The 16,814-nt window shown below is 38.1% G+C and overlaps 1 protein-coding gene across 7 annotated transcripts in view; it reads left to right on the top strand.

The window, feature by feature from the left end:
• RASGRF2 (Ras protein specific guanine nucleotide releasing factor 2) overlaps positions 1-16,814 on the top strand; it is a 244,035-nt gene that overhangs the window by 101,305 nt on the left and 125,916 nt on the right. For 4 of the 7 annotated variants that reach the window (XM_067031237.1, XM_067031238.1, XM_067031240.1 and 1 more), the window contains exons 8-12: positions 7,122-7,231; positions 8,000-8,118; positions 13,830-13,990; positions 14,938-15,002; positions 15,527-15,674. In XM_067031237.1, the coding sequence (XP_066887338.1) occupies positions 7,122-7,231; positions 8,000-8,118; positions 13,830-13,990; positions 14,938-15,002; positions 15,527-15,674 (603 nt within the window). Of the gene's footprint in view, positions 1-7,121; positions 7,232-7,999; positions 8,119-13,829; positions 13,991-14,937; positions 15,005-15,526; positions 15,675-16,814 lie in introns of all 7 variants that reach the window. The other 3 variants (XM_059060647.2, XM_059060646.2, XM_059060648.2) reach the window with 1 other exon arrangement.

Genomic DNA, 16,814 nt, shown 5'->3' on the forward strand with positions numbered 1-16,814 from the left:
TTAAGACCAGGGTAACCAAAAGATGCTGGGCGAAGCCTCAGACTTAAAGAATTTAGCCAGAATTGGTCCAACTGCAAGAAATGTGCAAATTGAAAGAGTGCTGAGTTGTGCTCTTATTTATTTACTTCCCCATAACTATTTCACTTCTCTGTAGCTATTTTGAACAGACCAAGAGGGGAAAACATTGGAATTGCTGCCTGAGGGCCTTATTCTCCTTGGTGTCTCTCCCTCCTGCCTTCTCCCTAGGAGTGACCACATGGAACACTTGGGGGAAAACTTCCCTTTCTAGAAACTTGAAGGTTGTTTTTACTAGGTTCATTCTATCCTTCTTGTTCCCCTTTGGTCCTTTCACTAAGGAGCCCTGAAGGTGTTTGCTCCCTCGGATGGTCCAGCTACATCTACTTCCCTCGGTGTACATCATATTAGCGGTGGTACTTCTGCACATCTACCTTGCTCCAGTGTAGGCTGGATACCTTGGGATGAGGCTGGGATGTGATGCTTTTTTCCTGTAGAACGAGAATGGAAGAGGTGACCTTAGCTCATACTGCCAAGGGGCCACTGCCCAGAATTTTTCTTAAGTCTGCATATGGAGGCAAAGTTTGGTATGGGGGCAGAGGGGGAAAGAGAGGTACTGTAACTGGAAACTTTTAGCCTGCGTATATTTATTTATTTACTTTAACATCTTTATTGGAGTATAATTGCTTTACAATGCTGTGTTAGTTTCTGCTTTATAACAAAGTGAATCAGCTATACGTATACATATATCCCCATATCTCTTCCCTCTTGGGTCTCCCTCCCACCCTCCCTATCCCAGCCCTCTAGGTGGTCACAAAACACCGAGCTGATCTCCCTGTGCTATGTGGCTGCTTCCCACTAGCTATCTATTTTACATTTGGTAGTGTATATATGTCCATGCCACTCTCTCACTTTGTCCCAGCTTACCCTTCCACCTCCCTGTGTCCTCAAGTCCATTCTCTAGTAGGTCTGCGTCTTTATTCCCGTCCTGCCACTAGATTCTTCATGACCTTTTTTTTTTTTTTAGATTCCATATATATGTGTTAGCATACGGTATTTGTTTTTCTCTTTGTGACTTACTTTACTCAGTATGACAGACTCCAGGTCCATCCACCTCACTACACATAACTCAATTTCGTTTCTTTTTATGGCTGAGTAATATTCCATTGTATATATGTGCCACATCTTCTTTATGTATTCATTTGTTGATGGACACTTAGGTTGCTTCCGTGTCCTGGCTATTGTAAATAGAGCTGCAATGAACATTGTGGTACATGACTCTTTTTGAGTTATGTTTTTCTCAGAGTGTATGCCCAGTAGTGGGATTGCTGGGTCATATGGTAGCCTGTGTATATTTAGAAAAGTGTTATATTCTACCTCTTCCTGGGCCCTTTGTTGAGTAAGTCAGTTGTTGCTGTCAATGAATTATGCTGAACTATGGAAACATGGAGGAATTATAGTGAACTTATCCTTAATTGATGATGCAGTGAATGTATCCTCATTTGAACTATCAGACAAGTAAGTTCATTTTACCAGTAAATTTGTTGTAGATAATAATGTAGTCATTAACATAATTTTTATTTAGCAAAAACAGAGGCTTGGCTGGTACTGTTTAAATTGGCTTCAGCTGCTCATACATCCATAGGTTAGCAGATGATGAAATCTGCTTTTGACAAAGATAACACTGTTAGAGGTCTTCCAGAAAGTAAGCACTTCCTGCTCTAGTCACCTGTTTACTGTAACTGGACAGCAAGCTAATTAGTGTCCATAAAGTGACAAGTATTATTTCATAATTGAAAGAAGGATTATGATTCATCTAGACAATGCTATGATCCTTGGTTTCAGGGAGACAGATTTATAATCGGTTCTTGAATATACAGATGAGCTCTTTGGTGAGCTCTCCATTTCTCTCTGCAGAAGTCCTTTGCCTACTCTTTGGTAATTTCAGGTTTGTTTGTTTCTCCACCAGAAAATGAGGTGGGCCAGTTACTTTCAAATCCATCCACTTGAAGCTTAGCCAAGGAGTTCTCTAAAATAGATTTAATTAATGAGGGAAGATCGTGAAGCTATTGACTAAACTTAGTTTTGTGGGTTTTCAGTGCATTATAAGTAGTCAGGCTCTCCCACCACTGACCTTTTCGTTATGAAAAAAATGAGTACATTAGCTATTGATTGCCTTGATTTTCTTGTAGAACTAACTTAGAGGCAAACTTTTATCAATCATGGCATTGTACAAAAGGAATATTTGAAAGCATACTTATTCCAGGAGCCTTCACCAAATGGAATGTCCCAACCAGCTGTTTTAGTGAGAAGTTTATGGGATAGAGAGCCAGAAAGCCTCCTCCCATGTGCTTCCGAGGGAGGGGTCTCCTGTGCCCCATCCTCCTATAACTGAGGAGTCTGCACTTCCAAAACCTGGATGACATTCCCTAGGACATGATCCCAGAGTATGAGCTGCAGATCAAGGTCTGTGCTTATGGCACTGCCCTCTGTGCCAGTGCATAAATCTGGGCACACAGTAAACATTAGCAAATAACCCAACGAAGGCCACTACCTGCAACAGAGCAGGGCCTTGGGAAGCTGTTTTACTTTCTTCATTCTTAGAGGTCTTGTTAAGTGCTGAATAAGAACCCAGTCCCTGCAGAAGAGACCCACTGGGCTAGTATATTGGTCAGAGCCAGGCTTGTGGCTGGCCCTGCCATTTACTATGAGGCCACGTTGGGCAAGTTATGGAACCTCTTCATGCCTTGTTTCCTTATCCGTAAAATGGGGAAATAATCCTTATGTTTTGCTGGATGATTGTGTGCACATGCAACCTTAAGCTCCCAATCTGACCCACTGTGGGCAGCATTATGGTAGCTGCTGTTCATGCAGGTTTTTATTAAAATTAACACACTGCCCCTGTTTTCTAAAAATTTTTAGCTTATAAGCCAGTAAAAAATATGTTGAGTTAAATCAACATATATAACTCGAGTTAAATCTCCACTGTGGACTGTTAAAACCTTCACAGGGTTGGTGGTGTTTCTGCCTTTAAGAGAATTCAGATAGTCTGTTCATAAACAAAAGTACAAACAAATAATCTAATTAAACAATACTTTTTCCTGCTACAGGGGTAAGTTAAGGTGAAACAGAATCAGAATGTAATAAGGGTAAACATATCTTTTCCCAAGTTTTAATTCTTAAAGAGAACATTGCAGTAGGATTGTCAATTTAAAAAAGAATCGTAAACAGCCTAATAAATCTAAAGTACAGACTCAAGTGACTTGCTGATAACTATATCTGTTTCTCTATGAACCAATTTTCAAAAATTATGATTAGTTAGATAGCCTCATCCACCAGGGGGCAGACAGCAGAAGCAAGAAGAACTATAATTCTGCAGCCTGTGGAACGGAAACCACATTCACAGAAAGATAGACAAAATTAAAAGGCAGAGGACTATGTACCAGATGAAGGAACAAGATAAAACCCCAGAAAAACAACTAAATGAAGTAGAGATAGGCAACCATCCAGGAAAAGAATTCAGAATAATGATAGTGAAGATGATCCAGGACGTTGGAAAAAGAATGGAGGCAAAGATTGAGAAGATGCAAGAAATGTTTAACAAAGAACTAGAAGAATTAAAGAACAAACACCTAGGGCTTCCCTGATGGCGCAGTGGTTGAGAATCTGCCTGCCAATTCAGGGGACACGGGTTCGTGCCCCGGTCCGGGAAGATCCCACATGCCGCGGAGCGGCTGGGTCCGTGAGCCATGGCTGCTGAGCCTGTGCGTCTGGAGCCTGTGCTCCGCAATGGGAGAGGCCACAACAGTGAGAGGCCCGCGTACCACAAAAAAATAAATAAATAAAAGAACAAACACCTAGAAGAATTAAAGAACAAACAAACAGAGATGAACAACACAATAACTGAGATAAAAAATACACTAGAAGGAAACAATAGCAGAATAACTGAGGCAGAAGAATGGATAAGTGACCTGGAAGACAGAAAGTTGGAATTCACTGCCATGGAACAGCATAAAGAATAAAAGAATGAAAAGAAATGAAGACAGCCTAAGAGATCTCTGGGACAGCATTAAATGCGCCAATATTCACATTATAGGGGTCCCAGAAGGAGAAGAGAGAGAGAAAGTATCCGAGAAAATATTTGAATAGTCAGAAATTTCCCTAACATGGGAAAGGAAATAGCCACCCAAGTACAGGAAGTGTACAGAGTCCCAGGCAGGATAAACCCAAGAAGAAACACACCGAGACACATAGCAATCAAATTGACAAAAATTAATGACAAAGAAAAATTATTAAAAGCAACAAGGGAAAAATGACAAATAACATCTAAGGAAACTCTCATAAGGTTAACAGCTTTCTCAACAGAAACTCTACAAGCCAGAAGGGAGTGGCATGATATATTTAAAGTGATGAAAGGGAAGAACCTACAACCAAGATTACTGTACCCTGCAACAATCTCGTTAAAATTTGACGGAGAAATCAAAAGCTTTACAGACAAGCAAAAGCTAAGAGAATTCAGTACCACCAAACTAGCTCAAAAACAAATGCTAAAGGAACTTCTCTAAGTGGGAAACACAAAAGAAGAAAAGGACCTACAAAAACAAACCCCAAACAATTAAGAAAATGGTAATAGGAACATACATATCAATAATTACCTTAAATGTAAATGGATTAAATGCTCCCACCAAAAGACACAGACTGGCTGAATGGATACAAAAGCAGGACCCATATATATGCTGTCTACAAGAGACCCATTTCACACCTAGGGACACATACAGACTGAAAGTGAGGGGATGGAAAAAGATATTCCATGCAAATGGAAATCAAAAGAAAGCTGGAGTAGCAATACTCATATCAGATAAAATAGACTTTAAAATAAAGAATGTTACAAGAGACAAAGAAGGCCACCACATAATGATTGAGGGATCAATCCAAGAAGAAGATATAACAATTATAAATATGTATAGGTGCACCCAGCACATATGTATTGAGGTGCTCCCATGTTGGGTGCACCGAACATGGGAGCACCTCAATACATAAGGCAAATGCTAACAGCTATAAAAGTAGAAGTCAACAGTAACACAATAATAGTGGGGGACTTTAACACCTCACTTACACCAATGGACAGATCATCCAGACAGAAAATTAATAAGGAAACACAAGCTTTAGATGACACAATAGACCAGATAGATTAAATTGATATTTATAGAACATTCCATCCCAAAACAGCAAATTACACTTTCTTCTCAAGTACACATGGAACATTCTCCAGGATAGATCACATCTTGGGTCACAAATCAAGCCTTAGTAAATTTAAGAAAATTGAAATCATATCAAGCATCTTTTCTGACAACAATGCTATGAGATTAGAAATAAATTACATAAAAAATACAAACATATGGCTAAGCAATACATTACTAAATAACCAAGAGACTGCTGAAGAAATCAAAGAGGAAATCAAAAAATACCTAGAGACAAATGACAATGAAAACACGACGATCCAAAACCTATGGGATGCAGCAAAAGCAGTTCTAAGAGAGAAGTTTATAGCAATACAAGCCTACCTCAAGAAACAAGAAAAATCTCAAACAATCTAATCTTATACCTAAAGGAACTAGAGAAAGAAAAACAAACAAAACCCAAAGTTAGTAGAGGGAAGGAAATCATAAAGATCAGAGCAGAAATAAATGAAATGGAACAAAGAAAACAATAGCAAAGATCAATAAAACTATAAGATGGTTCTTTGAGAAGATAAACAAAATTGATAAACCTTTAGAAAAAGAGGGAGAGAACTCAAATCAATAAAATTAGAAATGAAAAAGGAGAAGTTACAACGGACACTGCAGAAATACAAAGCATCATAAGAGACTACTATCAGCAACTCTATGCCAATAAAATGGACAACCTGGAAGAAATGGACAAATTCTTAGAAATGCACAAGCTGCTGAGGCTGAACCAGGAAGAAACAGAAAATATGAACAGACCAGTCACAAGTAATGAAATTGAAACTGTGATTAAAGATCTTCCAGCAGGGGATTTCCCTGGTAGCGCAGTGGTTAAGAATCCACCTGCCAGTGGAGGGGACACGGGTTCGAGCCCTGGTCCGGGAAGATCCCACATTCCATGGAACAATTAAGCCTGTGCACCACAACTACTGAGCCTGCACTCTAGAGCCTGCATGCCACAACTACTGAAGCCTGCATGCCTAGAGCCCATGCTCTGCAACAAGCGAAGCCACCACAATGCGAAGCCCACACACCGCAACAAAGTGTAGCCCCCACTTGCCGCAACTAGAGAAAGACCACGCACAGCAATGAAGACCCAACACAGCCAAAAATAAATAAATAAAATAATAAATAAATTTATAATTAAAAAAACGACACATGTACCCCAATGTTCATTGCAGCACTACTTACAATAGCCAGGTCATGGAAGAAACTGAAATGCCCGTCGACAGGTGAATGAATAAAGAAGTTGTGGTACATATATACAATGGAATATTACTCAGCCATAAAAAGAACAAAATTGGGTCATTTGTAGAGACATGGATGGACCTAGAGACTGTCATACATAGTGAAGTAAGTCAGAAAGAGCAAAACAAATATCGTGTATTAACGCCTATATGTGATCTAGAAACAGCAGATGAACCAGTTTGCAAGGCAGAAATAGAGACGCAGATGTAGAGAACAAGCGTATGGACACCAAGGGGGGAAGTTGGGTGGTGGGGTGGTGGGATGAACTGGGAGATTGGGATTGACATGTATACACTAATATGTATAAAATAGGTAACTAATAAGAACCTGCTGTATAAAAAATAAAATTAAATTAAAAAAAGAAATGTATGATTATATTAAAAATCTGAGGAAATAATAGTTTCTTTATAATATAAAACTTTATTATCTTCATGTGTTCTTGGTGAAGTTTTTGTGTGTGTTTGATGTTTGAAACATAGTTCATTTAAAATGTATTTCTTAAAAATATATATTTGTGAAACAGTCAAAACTGTAAGGTAGAGATGAGCTCTTCAGAAGTGATGATGGCAAGTGGAGAAGATCTAGTGTTATTCATCCTGACCTTTGCTCATGCTGGCCTTTGTTTGCTTTTAGATCCCCAGGTATATCATCACACTTCATGAACTCCTAGCTCATACTCCCCATGAGCATGTGGAGAGGAAAAGTCTGGAGTTTGCTAAATCCAAACTAGAAGAACTGTCCAGGTATGTGGAGAATTTATAATAAAGGTTTGATATGGCAAAGTAACACATTAGTCTTTTGTGGAAACTGAATATATATATATTGAATATATATTCTTGTCCAGGGAACAAGAAGCAAGACACAGTCCAGCTTCTCAGATTCTGCTGAACATTAAATGCTAGCTCCTGAGATGGTGCTGAATCAGCATGCACATTAATTTTAACCAAGGAAAAAAAATATCTTTGAAAATGGATTTATGGCATGTAAATTTATATAATTGAGATTAGGCATATTTTGGTTTAAGTTTGAAAATGTTCACATTTCTTTCATCGTAATAGAAGAATGGTTGTTAGTTGCATTTTTGCATCCATATTTGGTAGGAAGTCGGAGAATGTATATTTTGGATTTATCAGTGACTTTTCAGTGTTTTGACATCTGTGTTCCTTTAGCTTATATGGGATAAATGGTATAAAGTTCTCTAATTTACTCCACCTCTAAGAAATGGCATCCTAATTTCAATGAATGGAGCTGTTCGTAAAATAATATATTGCTTTCCTGTTGCCTGTACAAGCAGCATTCTCAGGATACTCACTTATCCTTAAGAATCATGATGTATATTTGCTTTGCTTTGAGTCATGACTTGATGAAGGCTAGAAGTCCAGCATGACTTACCCTACAGCCCCAGTTAAACTGATACAAGTTCAAACCCTAGCTTCCCAGATGGAGCTCCTTTGCTTATCTGCTCGGGCAATAGAAAATCTCTTATCGTGATCCTGTATTGTGTCTGGCAGGGTCATGCACGATGAAGTGAGTGACACTGAAAACATAAGGAAGAACCTCGCCATAGAAAGAATGATTGTAGAGGGCTGTGATATTTTGCTGGACACTAGCCAAACTTTCATCCGCCAAGGTAAGTCCTTGTTCAGCAGACCCACCATCTAAGTGGTCTCTGCACCTGTCACATTATCACTGGCAGATCCAGGAAAGCATTTTGGAGCAGGCTTGATTTAGCTGTTTGATTGATGCTGTTCATGCAGGATGTCCCCATGGCCTTGACCGAGGCTGTGGTTGAGGCCCACCTTTGTGCTGTTTCTTTTCAGGGGCCATGAAAAACAGCAACACAATAATAGTAAAGCACGAGTGGGACAGTAAATTACATTCTGACTGGACTCTCCTCCTCAGTGGACCGGACATTCTCTACAGCTCCAGGGAGGACAGATTGCTCTGGCCGATTGGAGTGGCAGTGCCAGGTGGTGACGACATCCAGGCAAAGGCCCAAGAGAAACTTGCATTACTCAGAGCCCTTTCACATAGCAGTGGGGACAATGTCCGAAGTGAAAACAGCTGTCTCTTGTTCCCATTTTTCATCAGCACTTCTGGATCAGCCCCACATGATATGATTTGATTCAATTGGTAACTCCAGTTGCCAGATGAAATGTCTCACTATCAACTTGCCCTGCCATATTTCGGTGACGGCGAAGGTATCATGTTTGAGGGGTGTGCTTTGGGGGCATCACCCAGTAAATTGAGCTTTTGAAGAGTTGAAGATATTTGTACTGGAAACTGTAGAGAAGCAACAACCTAACAGTCATATTCCTCCATGGCTTTCATTACAGAGTGCAGGATGTAAACCACACTCCAAGTTCTTTTTAAGAGCTCAGGTGTTCTGGGGGCAGGGGAGCATGCCCCATAAAATCGATTTGTGGCAATATATTGCACACAATCATAATTTTTTTTTTTTTTTTTTTTTGTGGTACACGGGCCTCTCACTGTTGTGGCCTCTCCCATTGCGGAGCACAGGCTCCGGACGCGCAGGCTCAGCGGCCATGGCTCATGGGCCCAGCCGCCCCACGGCATGTGAGATCTTCCCAGACCGGGGCCCGAACCTGTGTCCCCTGCATCGGCAGGCATATTCTCAACCACTGGGCCACCAGGGAAGCCCCACAATCATAATTTTGAGCTTGGTGAGCAGTGGCATATAAATTTGGAACTAGAATTAACCTTTAATGTGGTTTCCGTTTATAACATGCCAATATTATTTGAAGATATTTGCATTTCTAGTACCTACCAAAATGTGCTGCTTAAAATCTTTTTTTACCTCATCAAACAAGACATTATTTGTGCTACACACGTTAATTTTTGCACAGAACACTTAAAAAATTTACCACATGCTGTTCTATTTTCCATATTTATTTACAAGGAGAGAAATCACACATATGTTAAAGTTTGGAAGTATATTTCGGGATATGATACCTTTCTCATTTTTGGCTCTAAGTATTAATTTTTCTTTAAGTAATAGTGGACTCTAATGCTGACAACATCAGGCCTTCCTAACTACCCCTCTATTCCTCCGTACAGACCGTGTCCCCACATTGGCTTCCTGCCTTCCTGGCACTTGCCTGCTTCTGTGCCTTTACATGTGCTGGCTCTAGCCTGGGCACCAGGAATGCCCTTATCCACCTTTCTTGTGCCTATGTGGAAGGTCTGCTTGTCCTACTAGGCTCAGGTCAGACACCTCTAAAGGGCCTTTTAAATTTCCTTCTCATCTTCTCCTCCTCTTCCCTCCAGTTAGAATGAATTTACCGTCCTCATCATTTCCGAGCCCCTTTGCTCCTGGTGCATGTATTTCATCCACTTGCTTGCATGCCTGTCTCTCCCAGTAATTGTAACTCTGAAGGGCAGTTTTTATGAATTCTCTCTTGCCTAGTACAGTGCTTTCCATTATAGATACCTGGAAAATGAACAATGGATTAAATTGAATTGCTTGCTGAACTGCAGTTTTGAATGTCAGCTGTCTTGTTTTGTATTCTTCTTGTAATTGGAGTTCACTGAAAAATACTTACTAAAGGACTTGAGCTGTATACTGTGTGGAAATGGTAACAAAAGTTTTTATAACTAGTATTCAATTTCTGAAAGGACTTTGGACTGAAAAGTATTATTATGCATAAATATTTAATATATTTCTACACACTTAGTTGAAAAATGCTAGAAGGTCGAATCCAATGAAAAAAATCATTTTTTTTCATTGCACTTGGAGGAAAAACAGTCATGAGCCACCTCTCCCTTTGATTCATGTCCAGATGTTATTTATTGCTTGTTCTGTACTACATGTTTGAGGTGCTTCGGTCAGCTATTAATATATCTGATGTTATTGCTGTATTGATGTTGATATAATGATTTGCCTTTCAGCAGTACTTTTCTGTATTGTATGGTTTGGTTAGTCTGTTTGGGAATTATTCAATAAAGGTGGTTTTAAAAAATCAAACCTTAATCTGAAAGTAGAAAGTAATCCAATTACGGACAATTTGGAAAGTTTGCATTATTTTGCTTTGGTTGCTCCTATTATTACTTTTACTAAATACCTTTAATAGGCTTTAAAACTCATTGAAGTGGGTTTTTAAAAAAGTTTTTTTAACTTTGAGAGATTCTATTTTCTATGAAATGGACTATAGTTTATCTCTAATTGTATACTAATATTTGCATTGTTTACTTTTAGGGGTGATATACGGTCTGTTTTTCAATGCGTGAGTGCATGTGCAAACACTTATGTACAAATATGTGTGTGGTTTCAATCTCAAATGAATTTTTATTCTGAGGACTAGAAAAAATAAGGTCATCTGAAAGGCCTCCTCCGAATAGGTGTGATAGCCAATCTTGAATGTCAATCTGTAGGAATTCAGTGATTGAAAAAACAGGTTTTATTGTAAATTGATTCCAATTACTAGACAGTTGATGAGTTTGATGCAAAGGACTATATCATAGCAGTGGTCTGACACTGTCATTTATTTTCCAAAACCTTTCAAAGTTTCTTGAGCAAAAGTGTTTGTGGCAATAATAGGTAGACATATAGCCACGTCATGGAGGTCAAATCCTGTCTCCTCCACTTCCTTGCTGTGTGATATTGGGCAATTTACTTAACCTCTCTTTGCCTCAGTTTCCTCCCTTTAAGTTGGGGTTAATAGTAGTAGCTGTCTTTTAGGGTTGTTGTGAAGTTTAAATGTTCATAAATGCATCTAGGCTAGTGTCTGTGAGATTATGTCATAAACCTTAAAAACCAAGATCTAAATTTTGGAATGGGTGTCTATTTTCAGTAACATGAAATATATATGAATATTTATTAGAAGATAAAGGCACTTTAAGTTGACATTTTATGCAAAATCCCATTATACTTAGTCATTGTTGTCTGGTGGAAATGTGAATCAGGAAAATTAAATAAAGGTGACCGAATTTAGAGCTTAAATGCATTGAGAATGAGACATGAACCTCTGTGGTACTTTAATCATTCCCAGACTCAGAATCATGTACTTTCAGTGTACCAGTGTCCTTTGAAATTGTAACGTGGGGTCTAGAAATAGTTATACCTTCTCAAACACCTAATCCAATAACCTGGAAATTGCTCTTCATTCTTTTACACTACTGAGTGGAATTAAGAATAAGGGCATTAGCCAGTCTTGAATGCCATGCTATGGGAATTTAGTGATTGAAAAACAGAAGTGTTTTGGTAAGTTGACCCCAATTATTAGATAGATTGATGACGATGGTGATGCAAAATATCGTATCGCAGCAATGGTCTGATACTGAGGAATTACTGATTCAAGACTATGAGTTCTCTAATTTGTATTAACTAGAAAGGAATCCTCAGGTCTCATAGTTGTGTTGAAACATCATGTCAAACGTAAGGTGAAATGTGAAAATAAAATCCACTTATTTTTCAACAAGCTTATTTTATAAACCAATGTTGAAATTGCTCACTTTTAATTCAGATATATAGACTTCTGTACATACCTAATGCACACAGTCTCCTATTTAGATATGAGATGAACAGTTATAGATTAAGCATATTAGTGTACAGTTGCCAAGGAAACATTGGGTGTTTTTTACCTCAAAGTTAAAATTCACGGTAATGATTAATATATGAGTTAACAGTGTACTCTATAATTTCTGATTTACAACATCATTAAATGCTAGAAGCATTTACCAGTGAACACATTATTATCCAGTTTTCATAACCTTGGTTATATCCCTTCTGAAAATGACTCTCAAATCCGCTTGTCCACCTGTCTATGCTGCAGTCTTCCTCTCTGCCCTAACCTATCTGCCTGGATGACTCATGACTGCCCATGGCAAAGCTAGAACTTACTGTCTTTTCCCATCCATTCCCTTTCTGACTTTCAGTTGTTATTCTGCTGTCACTTGCCCATCTACTCCTCTAAGCATTCTGCCTTCAGCTTTTTTCATTGCTCTGTTATTCTTCTTATTTCATTACATGCTGCCTGTGCTCTCTGCCAGTTTGCTCCCACCTACCTCTCCTCCTTCTTGCCCATTCCTTTCACTGGAACCAAGCCTTCTCCCGCCCTCATTCCCCAGTCCCACACCCTCCCCCAGGACTGCCTCAGCAATTCTGCCTTTGGCAAGCAGACCCACCTAAACACTCACCTGAATAGATGGAATTCAGGGAATCCATAGAAACTTGGGTTCTTTACCTCCAGCACATCTTTAGATCTCTGTAAAAGTAGATGCTGTTTGGAATATTCATGTTAGTGTAAACATTTTGTGACCCCACAATCATAGTTTTACTATTCTAAAACAAACAACAACAACAAACAAATCGGGAAACCCAGGAAATGTATGAAGAGGAAAATAAAGTTGCCTGCAATCTCATCTCTTAGTGATGACCACTGTTAATATTTAAGTGATAAATAGTCATTTAATAGTTCTTTTGAGGCTGATAGGAGCCTTTGTAAGGCTGCATTTGGGGTAGGTGGTGGATTAAACAAATAGTAGAAATATTACTGGCTCAGGGCATTTCAGAAGTCAGAGGCAAGGTATTTGCTAGCATCTTTTGTAGTACTTTTTGGTTTTATATTTAACTTAGATTAGAATTTTCTTTTACAGGGAGCAGGCAGTCATTATTAGGGTGAAACTATATAAAGTCTATGCATAGTTTCTCACATTGAATGGAAGACAGTTTTGCTCACAGGAATGTTCTGGGTATAGAATTTATGTGGTTTCTTTTCCATTTAGATTCCACAAAAAAATTTTACCACATATAATTTAAATGTAACCTGAAATGACTGCCCTTTAAAAAAAGTTAACTAAATTGCATTGAATTGTATAATTTGTGTATTTTTATTATGTACATATATTGTACATTCTGTTTTTAAAATACAAAGTAAACTGTATTAATGCTATTTATCTACCTTCAGTGCTCCAGGAAAATTAAATTTGATTTGCTTTTTATTATGTTATTTTATTACTCTATCTAATTATATAATATGTACCTTATTTTATGTAAATAAATTGATTGAGATCAGATTATGAAGGACAGATGGCAGAAGTGCCTCATTCTTTGAATTCAATTTGGCTTTCTTTTAAACTTATTTTCCAGCTTATAGATAATCAAATCTAGAGTGTTTTACAAAAATAGTAGGAATTAGTGCAACCCTTAAATGTAATGCATTGTTTCTTCTGCTCAGAGTGCAGGGGATTTACTTATTCCAATGATGCATCAAATAAATCCTTGGTATCTTGGGAAACAGGCCCTAGTGTTTTTACATCAGGAACAGCTCTTACTTGACAGAATTTTAATTACTGTGTGTTCTTCACTTTTGTGATCACCAGGTTCTCTTATTCAAGTACCTTCCGTTGAGAGGGGGAAACTTAGTAAAGTTCGCCTGGGTTCATTGTCTTTGAAAAAGGAAGGAGAAAGACAATGCTTCTTGTTTACAAAACACTTTTTAATTTGTACAAGAAGTTCAGGAGGAAAGCTGCATCTGCTCAAGGTACTGGTTTTATATGACTATTCCATTTATGTTCCATGCACTTAAGAGGCATTGAGGTTAACTTAATTATGACTTTCCGGTACCTGCTATCATAAAATAGATTGTCAGATTTCATGGTGAGGTAATATACAGTTACCAATCCTGACATTCACTTTGTTGTCAATTGGATCCAAAGTAATAGAAATTTAAGAGTACATTGCCATAAAAGAAGAGCAATTAAAATCATAACCTGGACAAAATTACTAGTTGGTGACTACTGAGCTACAAAAATCTTGTCAAATTACTGCAGTGTACTGATTATATAATATTTACTAAATGCTCTTTTATCTTGCTCAGCACCAGGAGTGAGCAAACTGTGGCCCGCAGCTTGTTGCCTGTTTTTGATAATAAAGTTTTATTGGAACACAGCCATACTCATTTCCTTACATATTGTCCCTGGCTGTTTTCATGCTTTTTCAGAACAGCAGATTTGAGCAGTTGCGATACAGATTACATGGCTTGCAAAGCCTAAAGGGTTTACTAGCTGGCTCTTAACAGGAGAAGTCTGCCTATCTGTACCTTCTGTTATTAGTGCCTGAAAATATTATCCAACATCACAACAAAGGCTTCCTACTGCTTAAATCACTTCCTTGTTGGAGAGTTCTGCCCTTTGCTGAGCTTCATTCACTCTACAGGGCCCCTAAGGTGCCATATAGTCTCCTATAGACTGACTTGCTAAATTTTCTAAACATCAGGAGTGAGAGTCGGATGTGGGGAAGAAGCATGAAGTTCAATGAATTCAATTACTTTTACACATCTAAGTTTAATTTTGGTCTCTATGAAAAATTATTTATGAAGCAGAGTTGCTGTTTCCTTCTGTGGCAGTTTGAATGTAAGGTTTGCAAATCACAGGTTCCCAACCTGTGAAAGACTCTTAGCCTCTTAATGAAAAATTGGTCTGTTTCCAGACAGGTGGAGTTCTCTCTCTAATAGAATGTACATTGGTTGAGGAGCCCGATACAAGCGATGATGACTGTAAGTCACATACTATCACTAAGAATTATATTAGAATTAAATAGTTCTATGGTTTTTATTCATTCATAGCTAAGAAGAGCTGCTTAAGGAAGCAGGAAAGATGTTAAGAATAAACTCCCTGAATTCATTTATATATGAAAAATTCTGTTGAGCCGTTTAACCTGTGACCTGGTTAAACCGTCTTTGGGAATTCACATTTTACTGAATTTGTCTCTTGATAGTGACTTTGCAGTGGCAGAAAAGAAAGAGCTTGAATTAGTGTGTTGGAATTCCGTAAATTATGGAAATTAAAAAAAAAAAAACATGAAATGAGAAGGAAAGCAGGATCCTAGTCCCGAATAACCTGCTGATCTCAGTTTCTTCATCTGTTTATGAGCTTAACAAAGCCCTCCCCATGCCCAAGAAGCACCATATTGCTGAAATGAGATTCTGGACTTAAATGCACATTGATTGTATTACTAGAACCATGTGAAAGCAACTATCACTCATATTTTTGTGTTCACATCTCATTGTTTGGTTTACATGTGTTGAAGCCAAAGGTTCTGGGCAAGTGTTTGGACACCTGGATTTTAAAATAGTGGTGGAGCCTCCTGACGCTGCCCCTTTCACTGTGGTCTTGTTAGCACCTTCACGCCAGGAGAAAGCTGCCTGGACAAGTGACATCAGTCAGGTAAGCAAGTGGCTTTGGCACTAAGTTGGGTTTTGTTTTTGTTTCAAATTTTACAACATAAACTTTTGGGAAGGAGTTTTAGAGTCAATTTATTTTTATTAGAAAATTAAATCTGGTTGCTGCGGTCACTACCAGTACCACTATATATCTTCATGTATGAAATCATTTGTGGTTGTTGTTTGTTTAAAATTTACCTGAAATGTAGTTATTGCATTTTGTGTCCTGGGCACTTTTTACAAGCTGATAATGTAATCACTTGTGTTGGACAGTGTTAAAATTGCCCTGTGAGTAATAAATTCTCCAGTGATCTCACTAGATTTTTTTTTTTTTGCTTATTTGTTACTGAGGTAGGAAAATGGTGAGAGCTTCAAAAATAGCTAACAAGGACTATGGAATCAAATCAAAGAAGAGATACTGTCTGTAGTATGAAGCCTGAAAATGAGCTCCTGTATTTTATATAGAAAAAATTACGGAACAGTTTTGCTTACCTTTCCTTGATCAGCAATGCCCAGTTAGGGAATTGCTTCATTAATTCAGCATTTGAAAGAATGTCAAAACTGGTGATGATTGGACTTGGGCATTCTTCAATCCAAGCTCCACATTAATTTTGGTTCCATTAACCAATCTAGGTGAAAAGGGAAGCTATGTAAGGAAAATATTAAAAGAAAGCTTGATTATTATCTTCAAAGTTGTTAACTCAAGGAAGATTGGGGCAGACAGGAAAGGCATATGCTATAGATCACATTGTCTTCCTTTTCTGAAGAGTTCATAGTACTTATATACAGTAAGTCCCCTACATACAAACTAGTTCTGTTCCACGAGCGTGTTCATAAGTCCAATTTGTTCATAAGTCCAACAAAGTTAGCCTAGGTACCCAACTGATACAATTGACTATATAGTACTGTACTGTAATAGTTTTATAATACTTTTACACACAGATAATACATAAAAAAACAAACAAAAATTAAAGAAAACATTTTTAATTTTACAATACATTACCTTGAAAAGTAGTGTAGTACAGTACAACAGCTGGCTCTTCTTAGCATACCAGCTACATCACTGCTACTTTTGCACTTGCTTCCGGACATCCTGGGCTTGAAATAAGATACTGTACTACTGTACTCTATATAGTACTGTACA

This window comes from Kogia breviceps, chromosome 4 (genome assembly GCF_026419965.1).
Source record: "Kogia breviceps isolate mKogBre1 chromosome 4, mKogBre1 haplotype 1, whole genome shotgun sequence".
Taxonomy (NCBI): Eukaryota; Metazoa; Chordata; class Mammalia; order Artiodactyla; family Physeteridae; genus Kogia; species Kogia breviceps.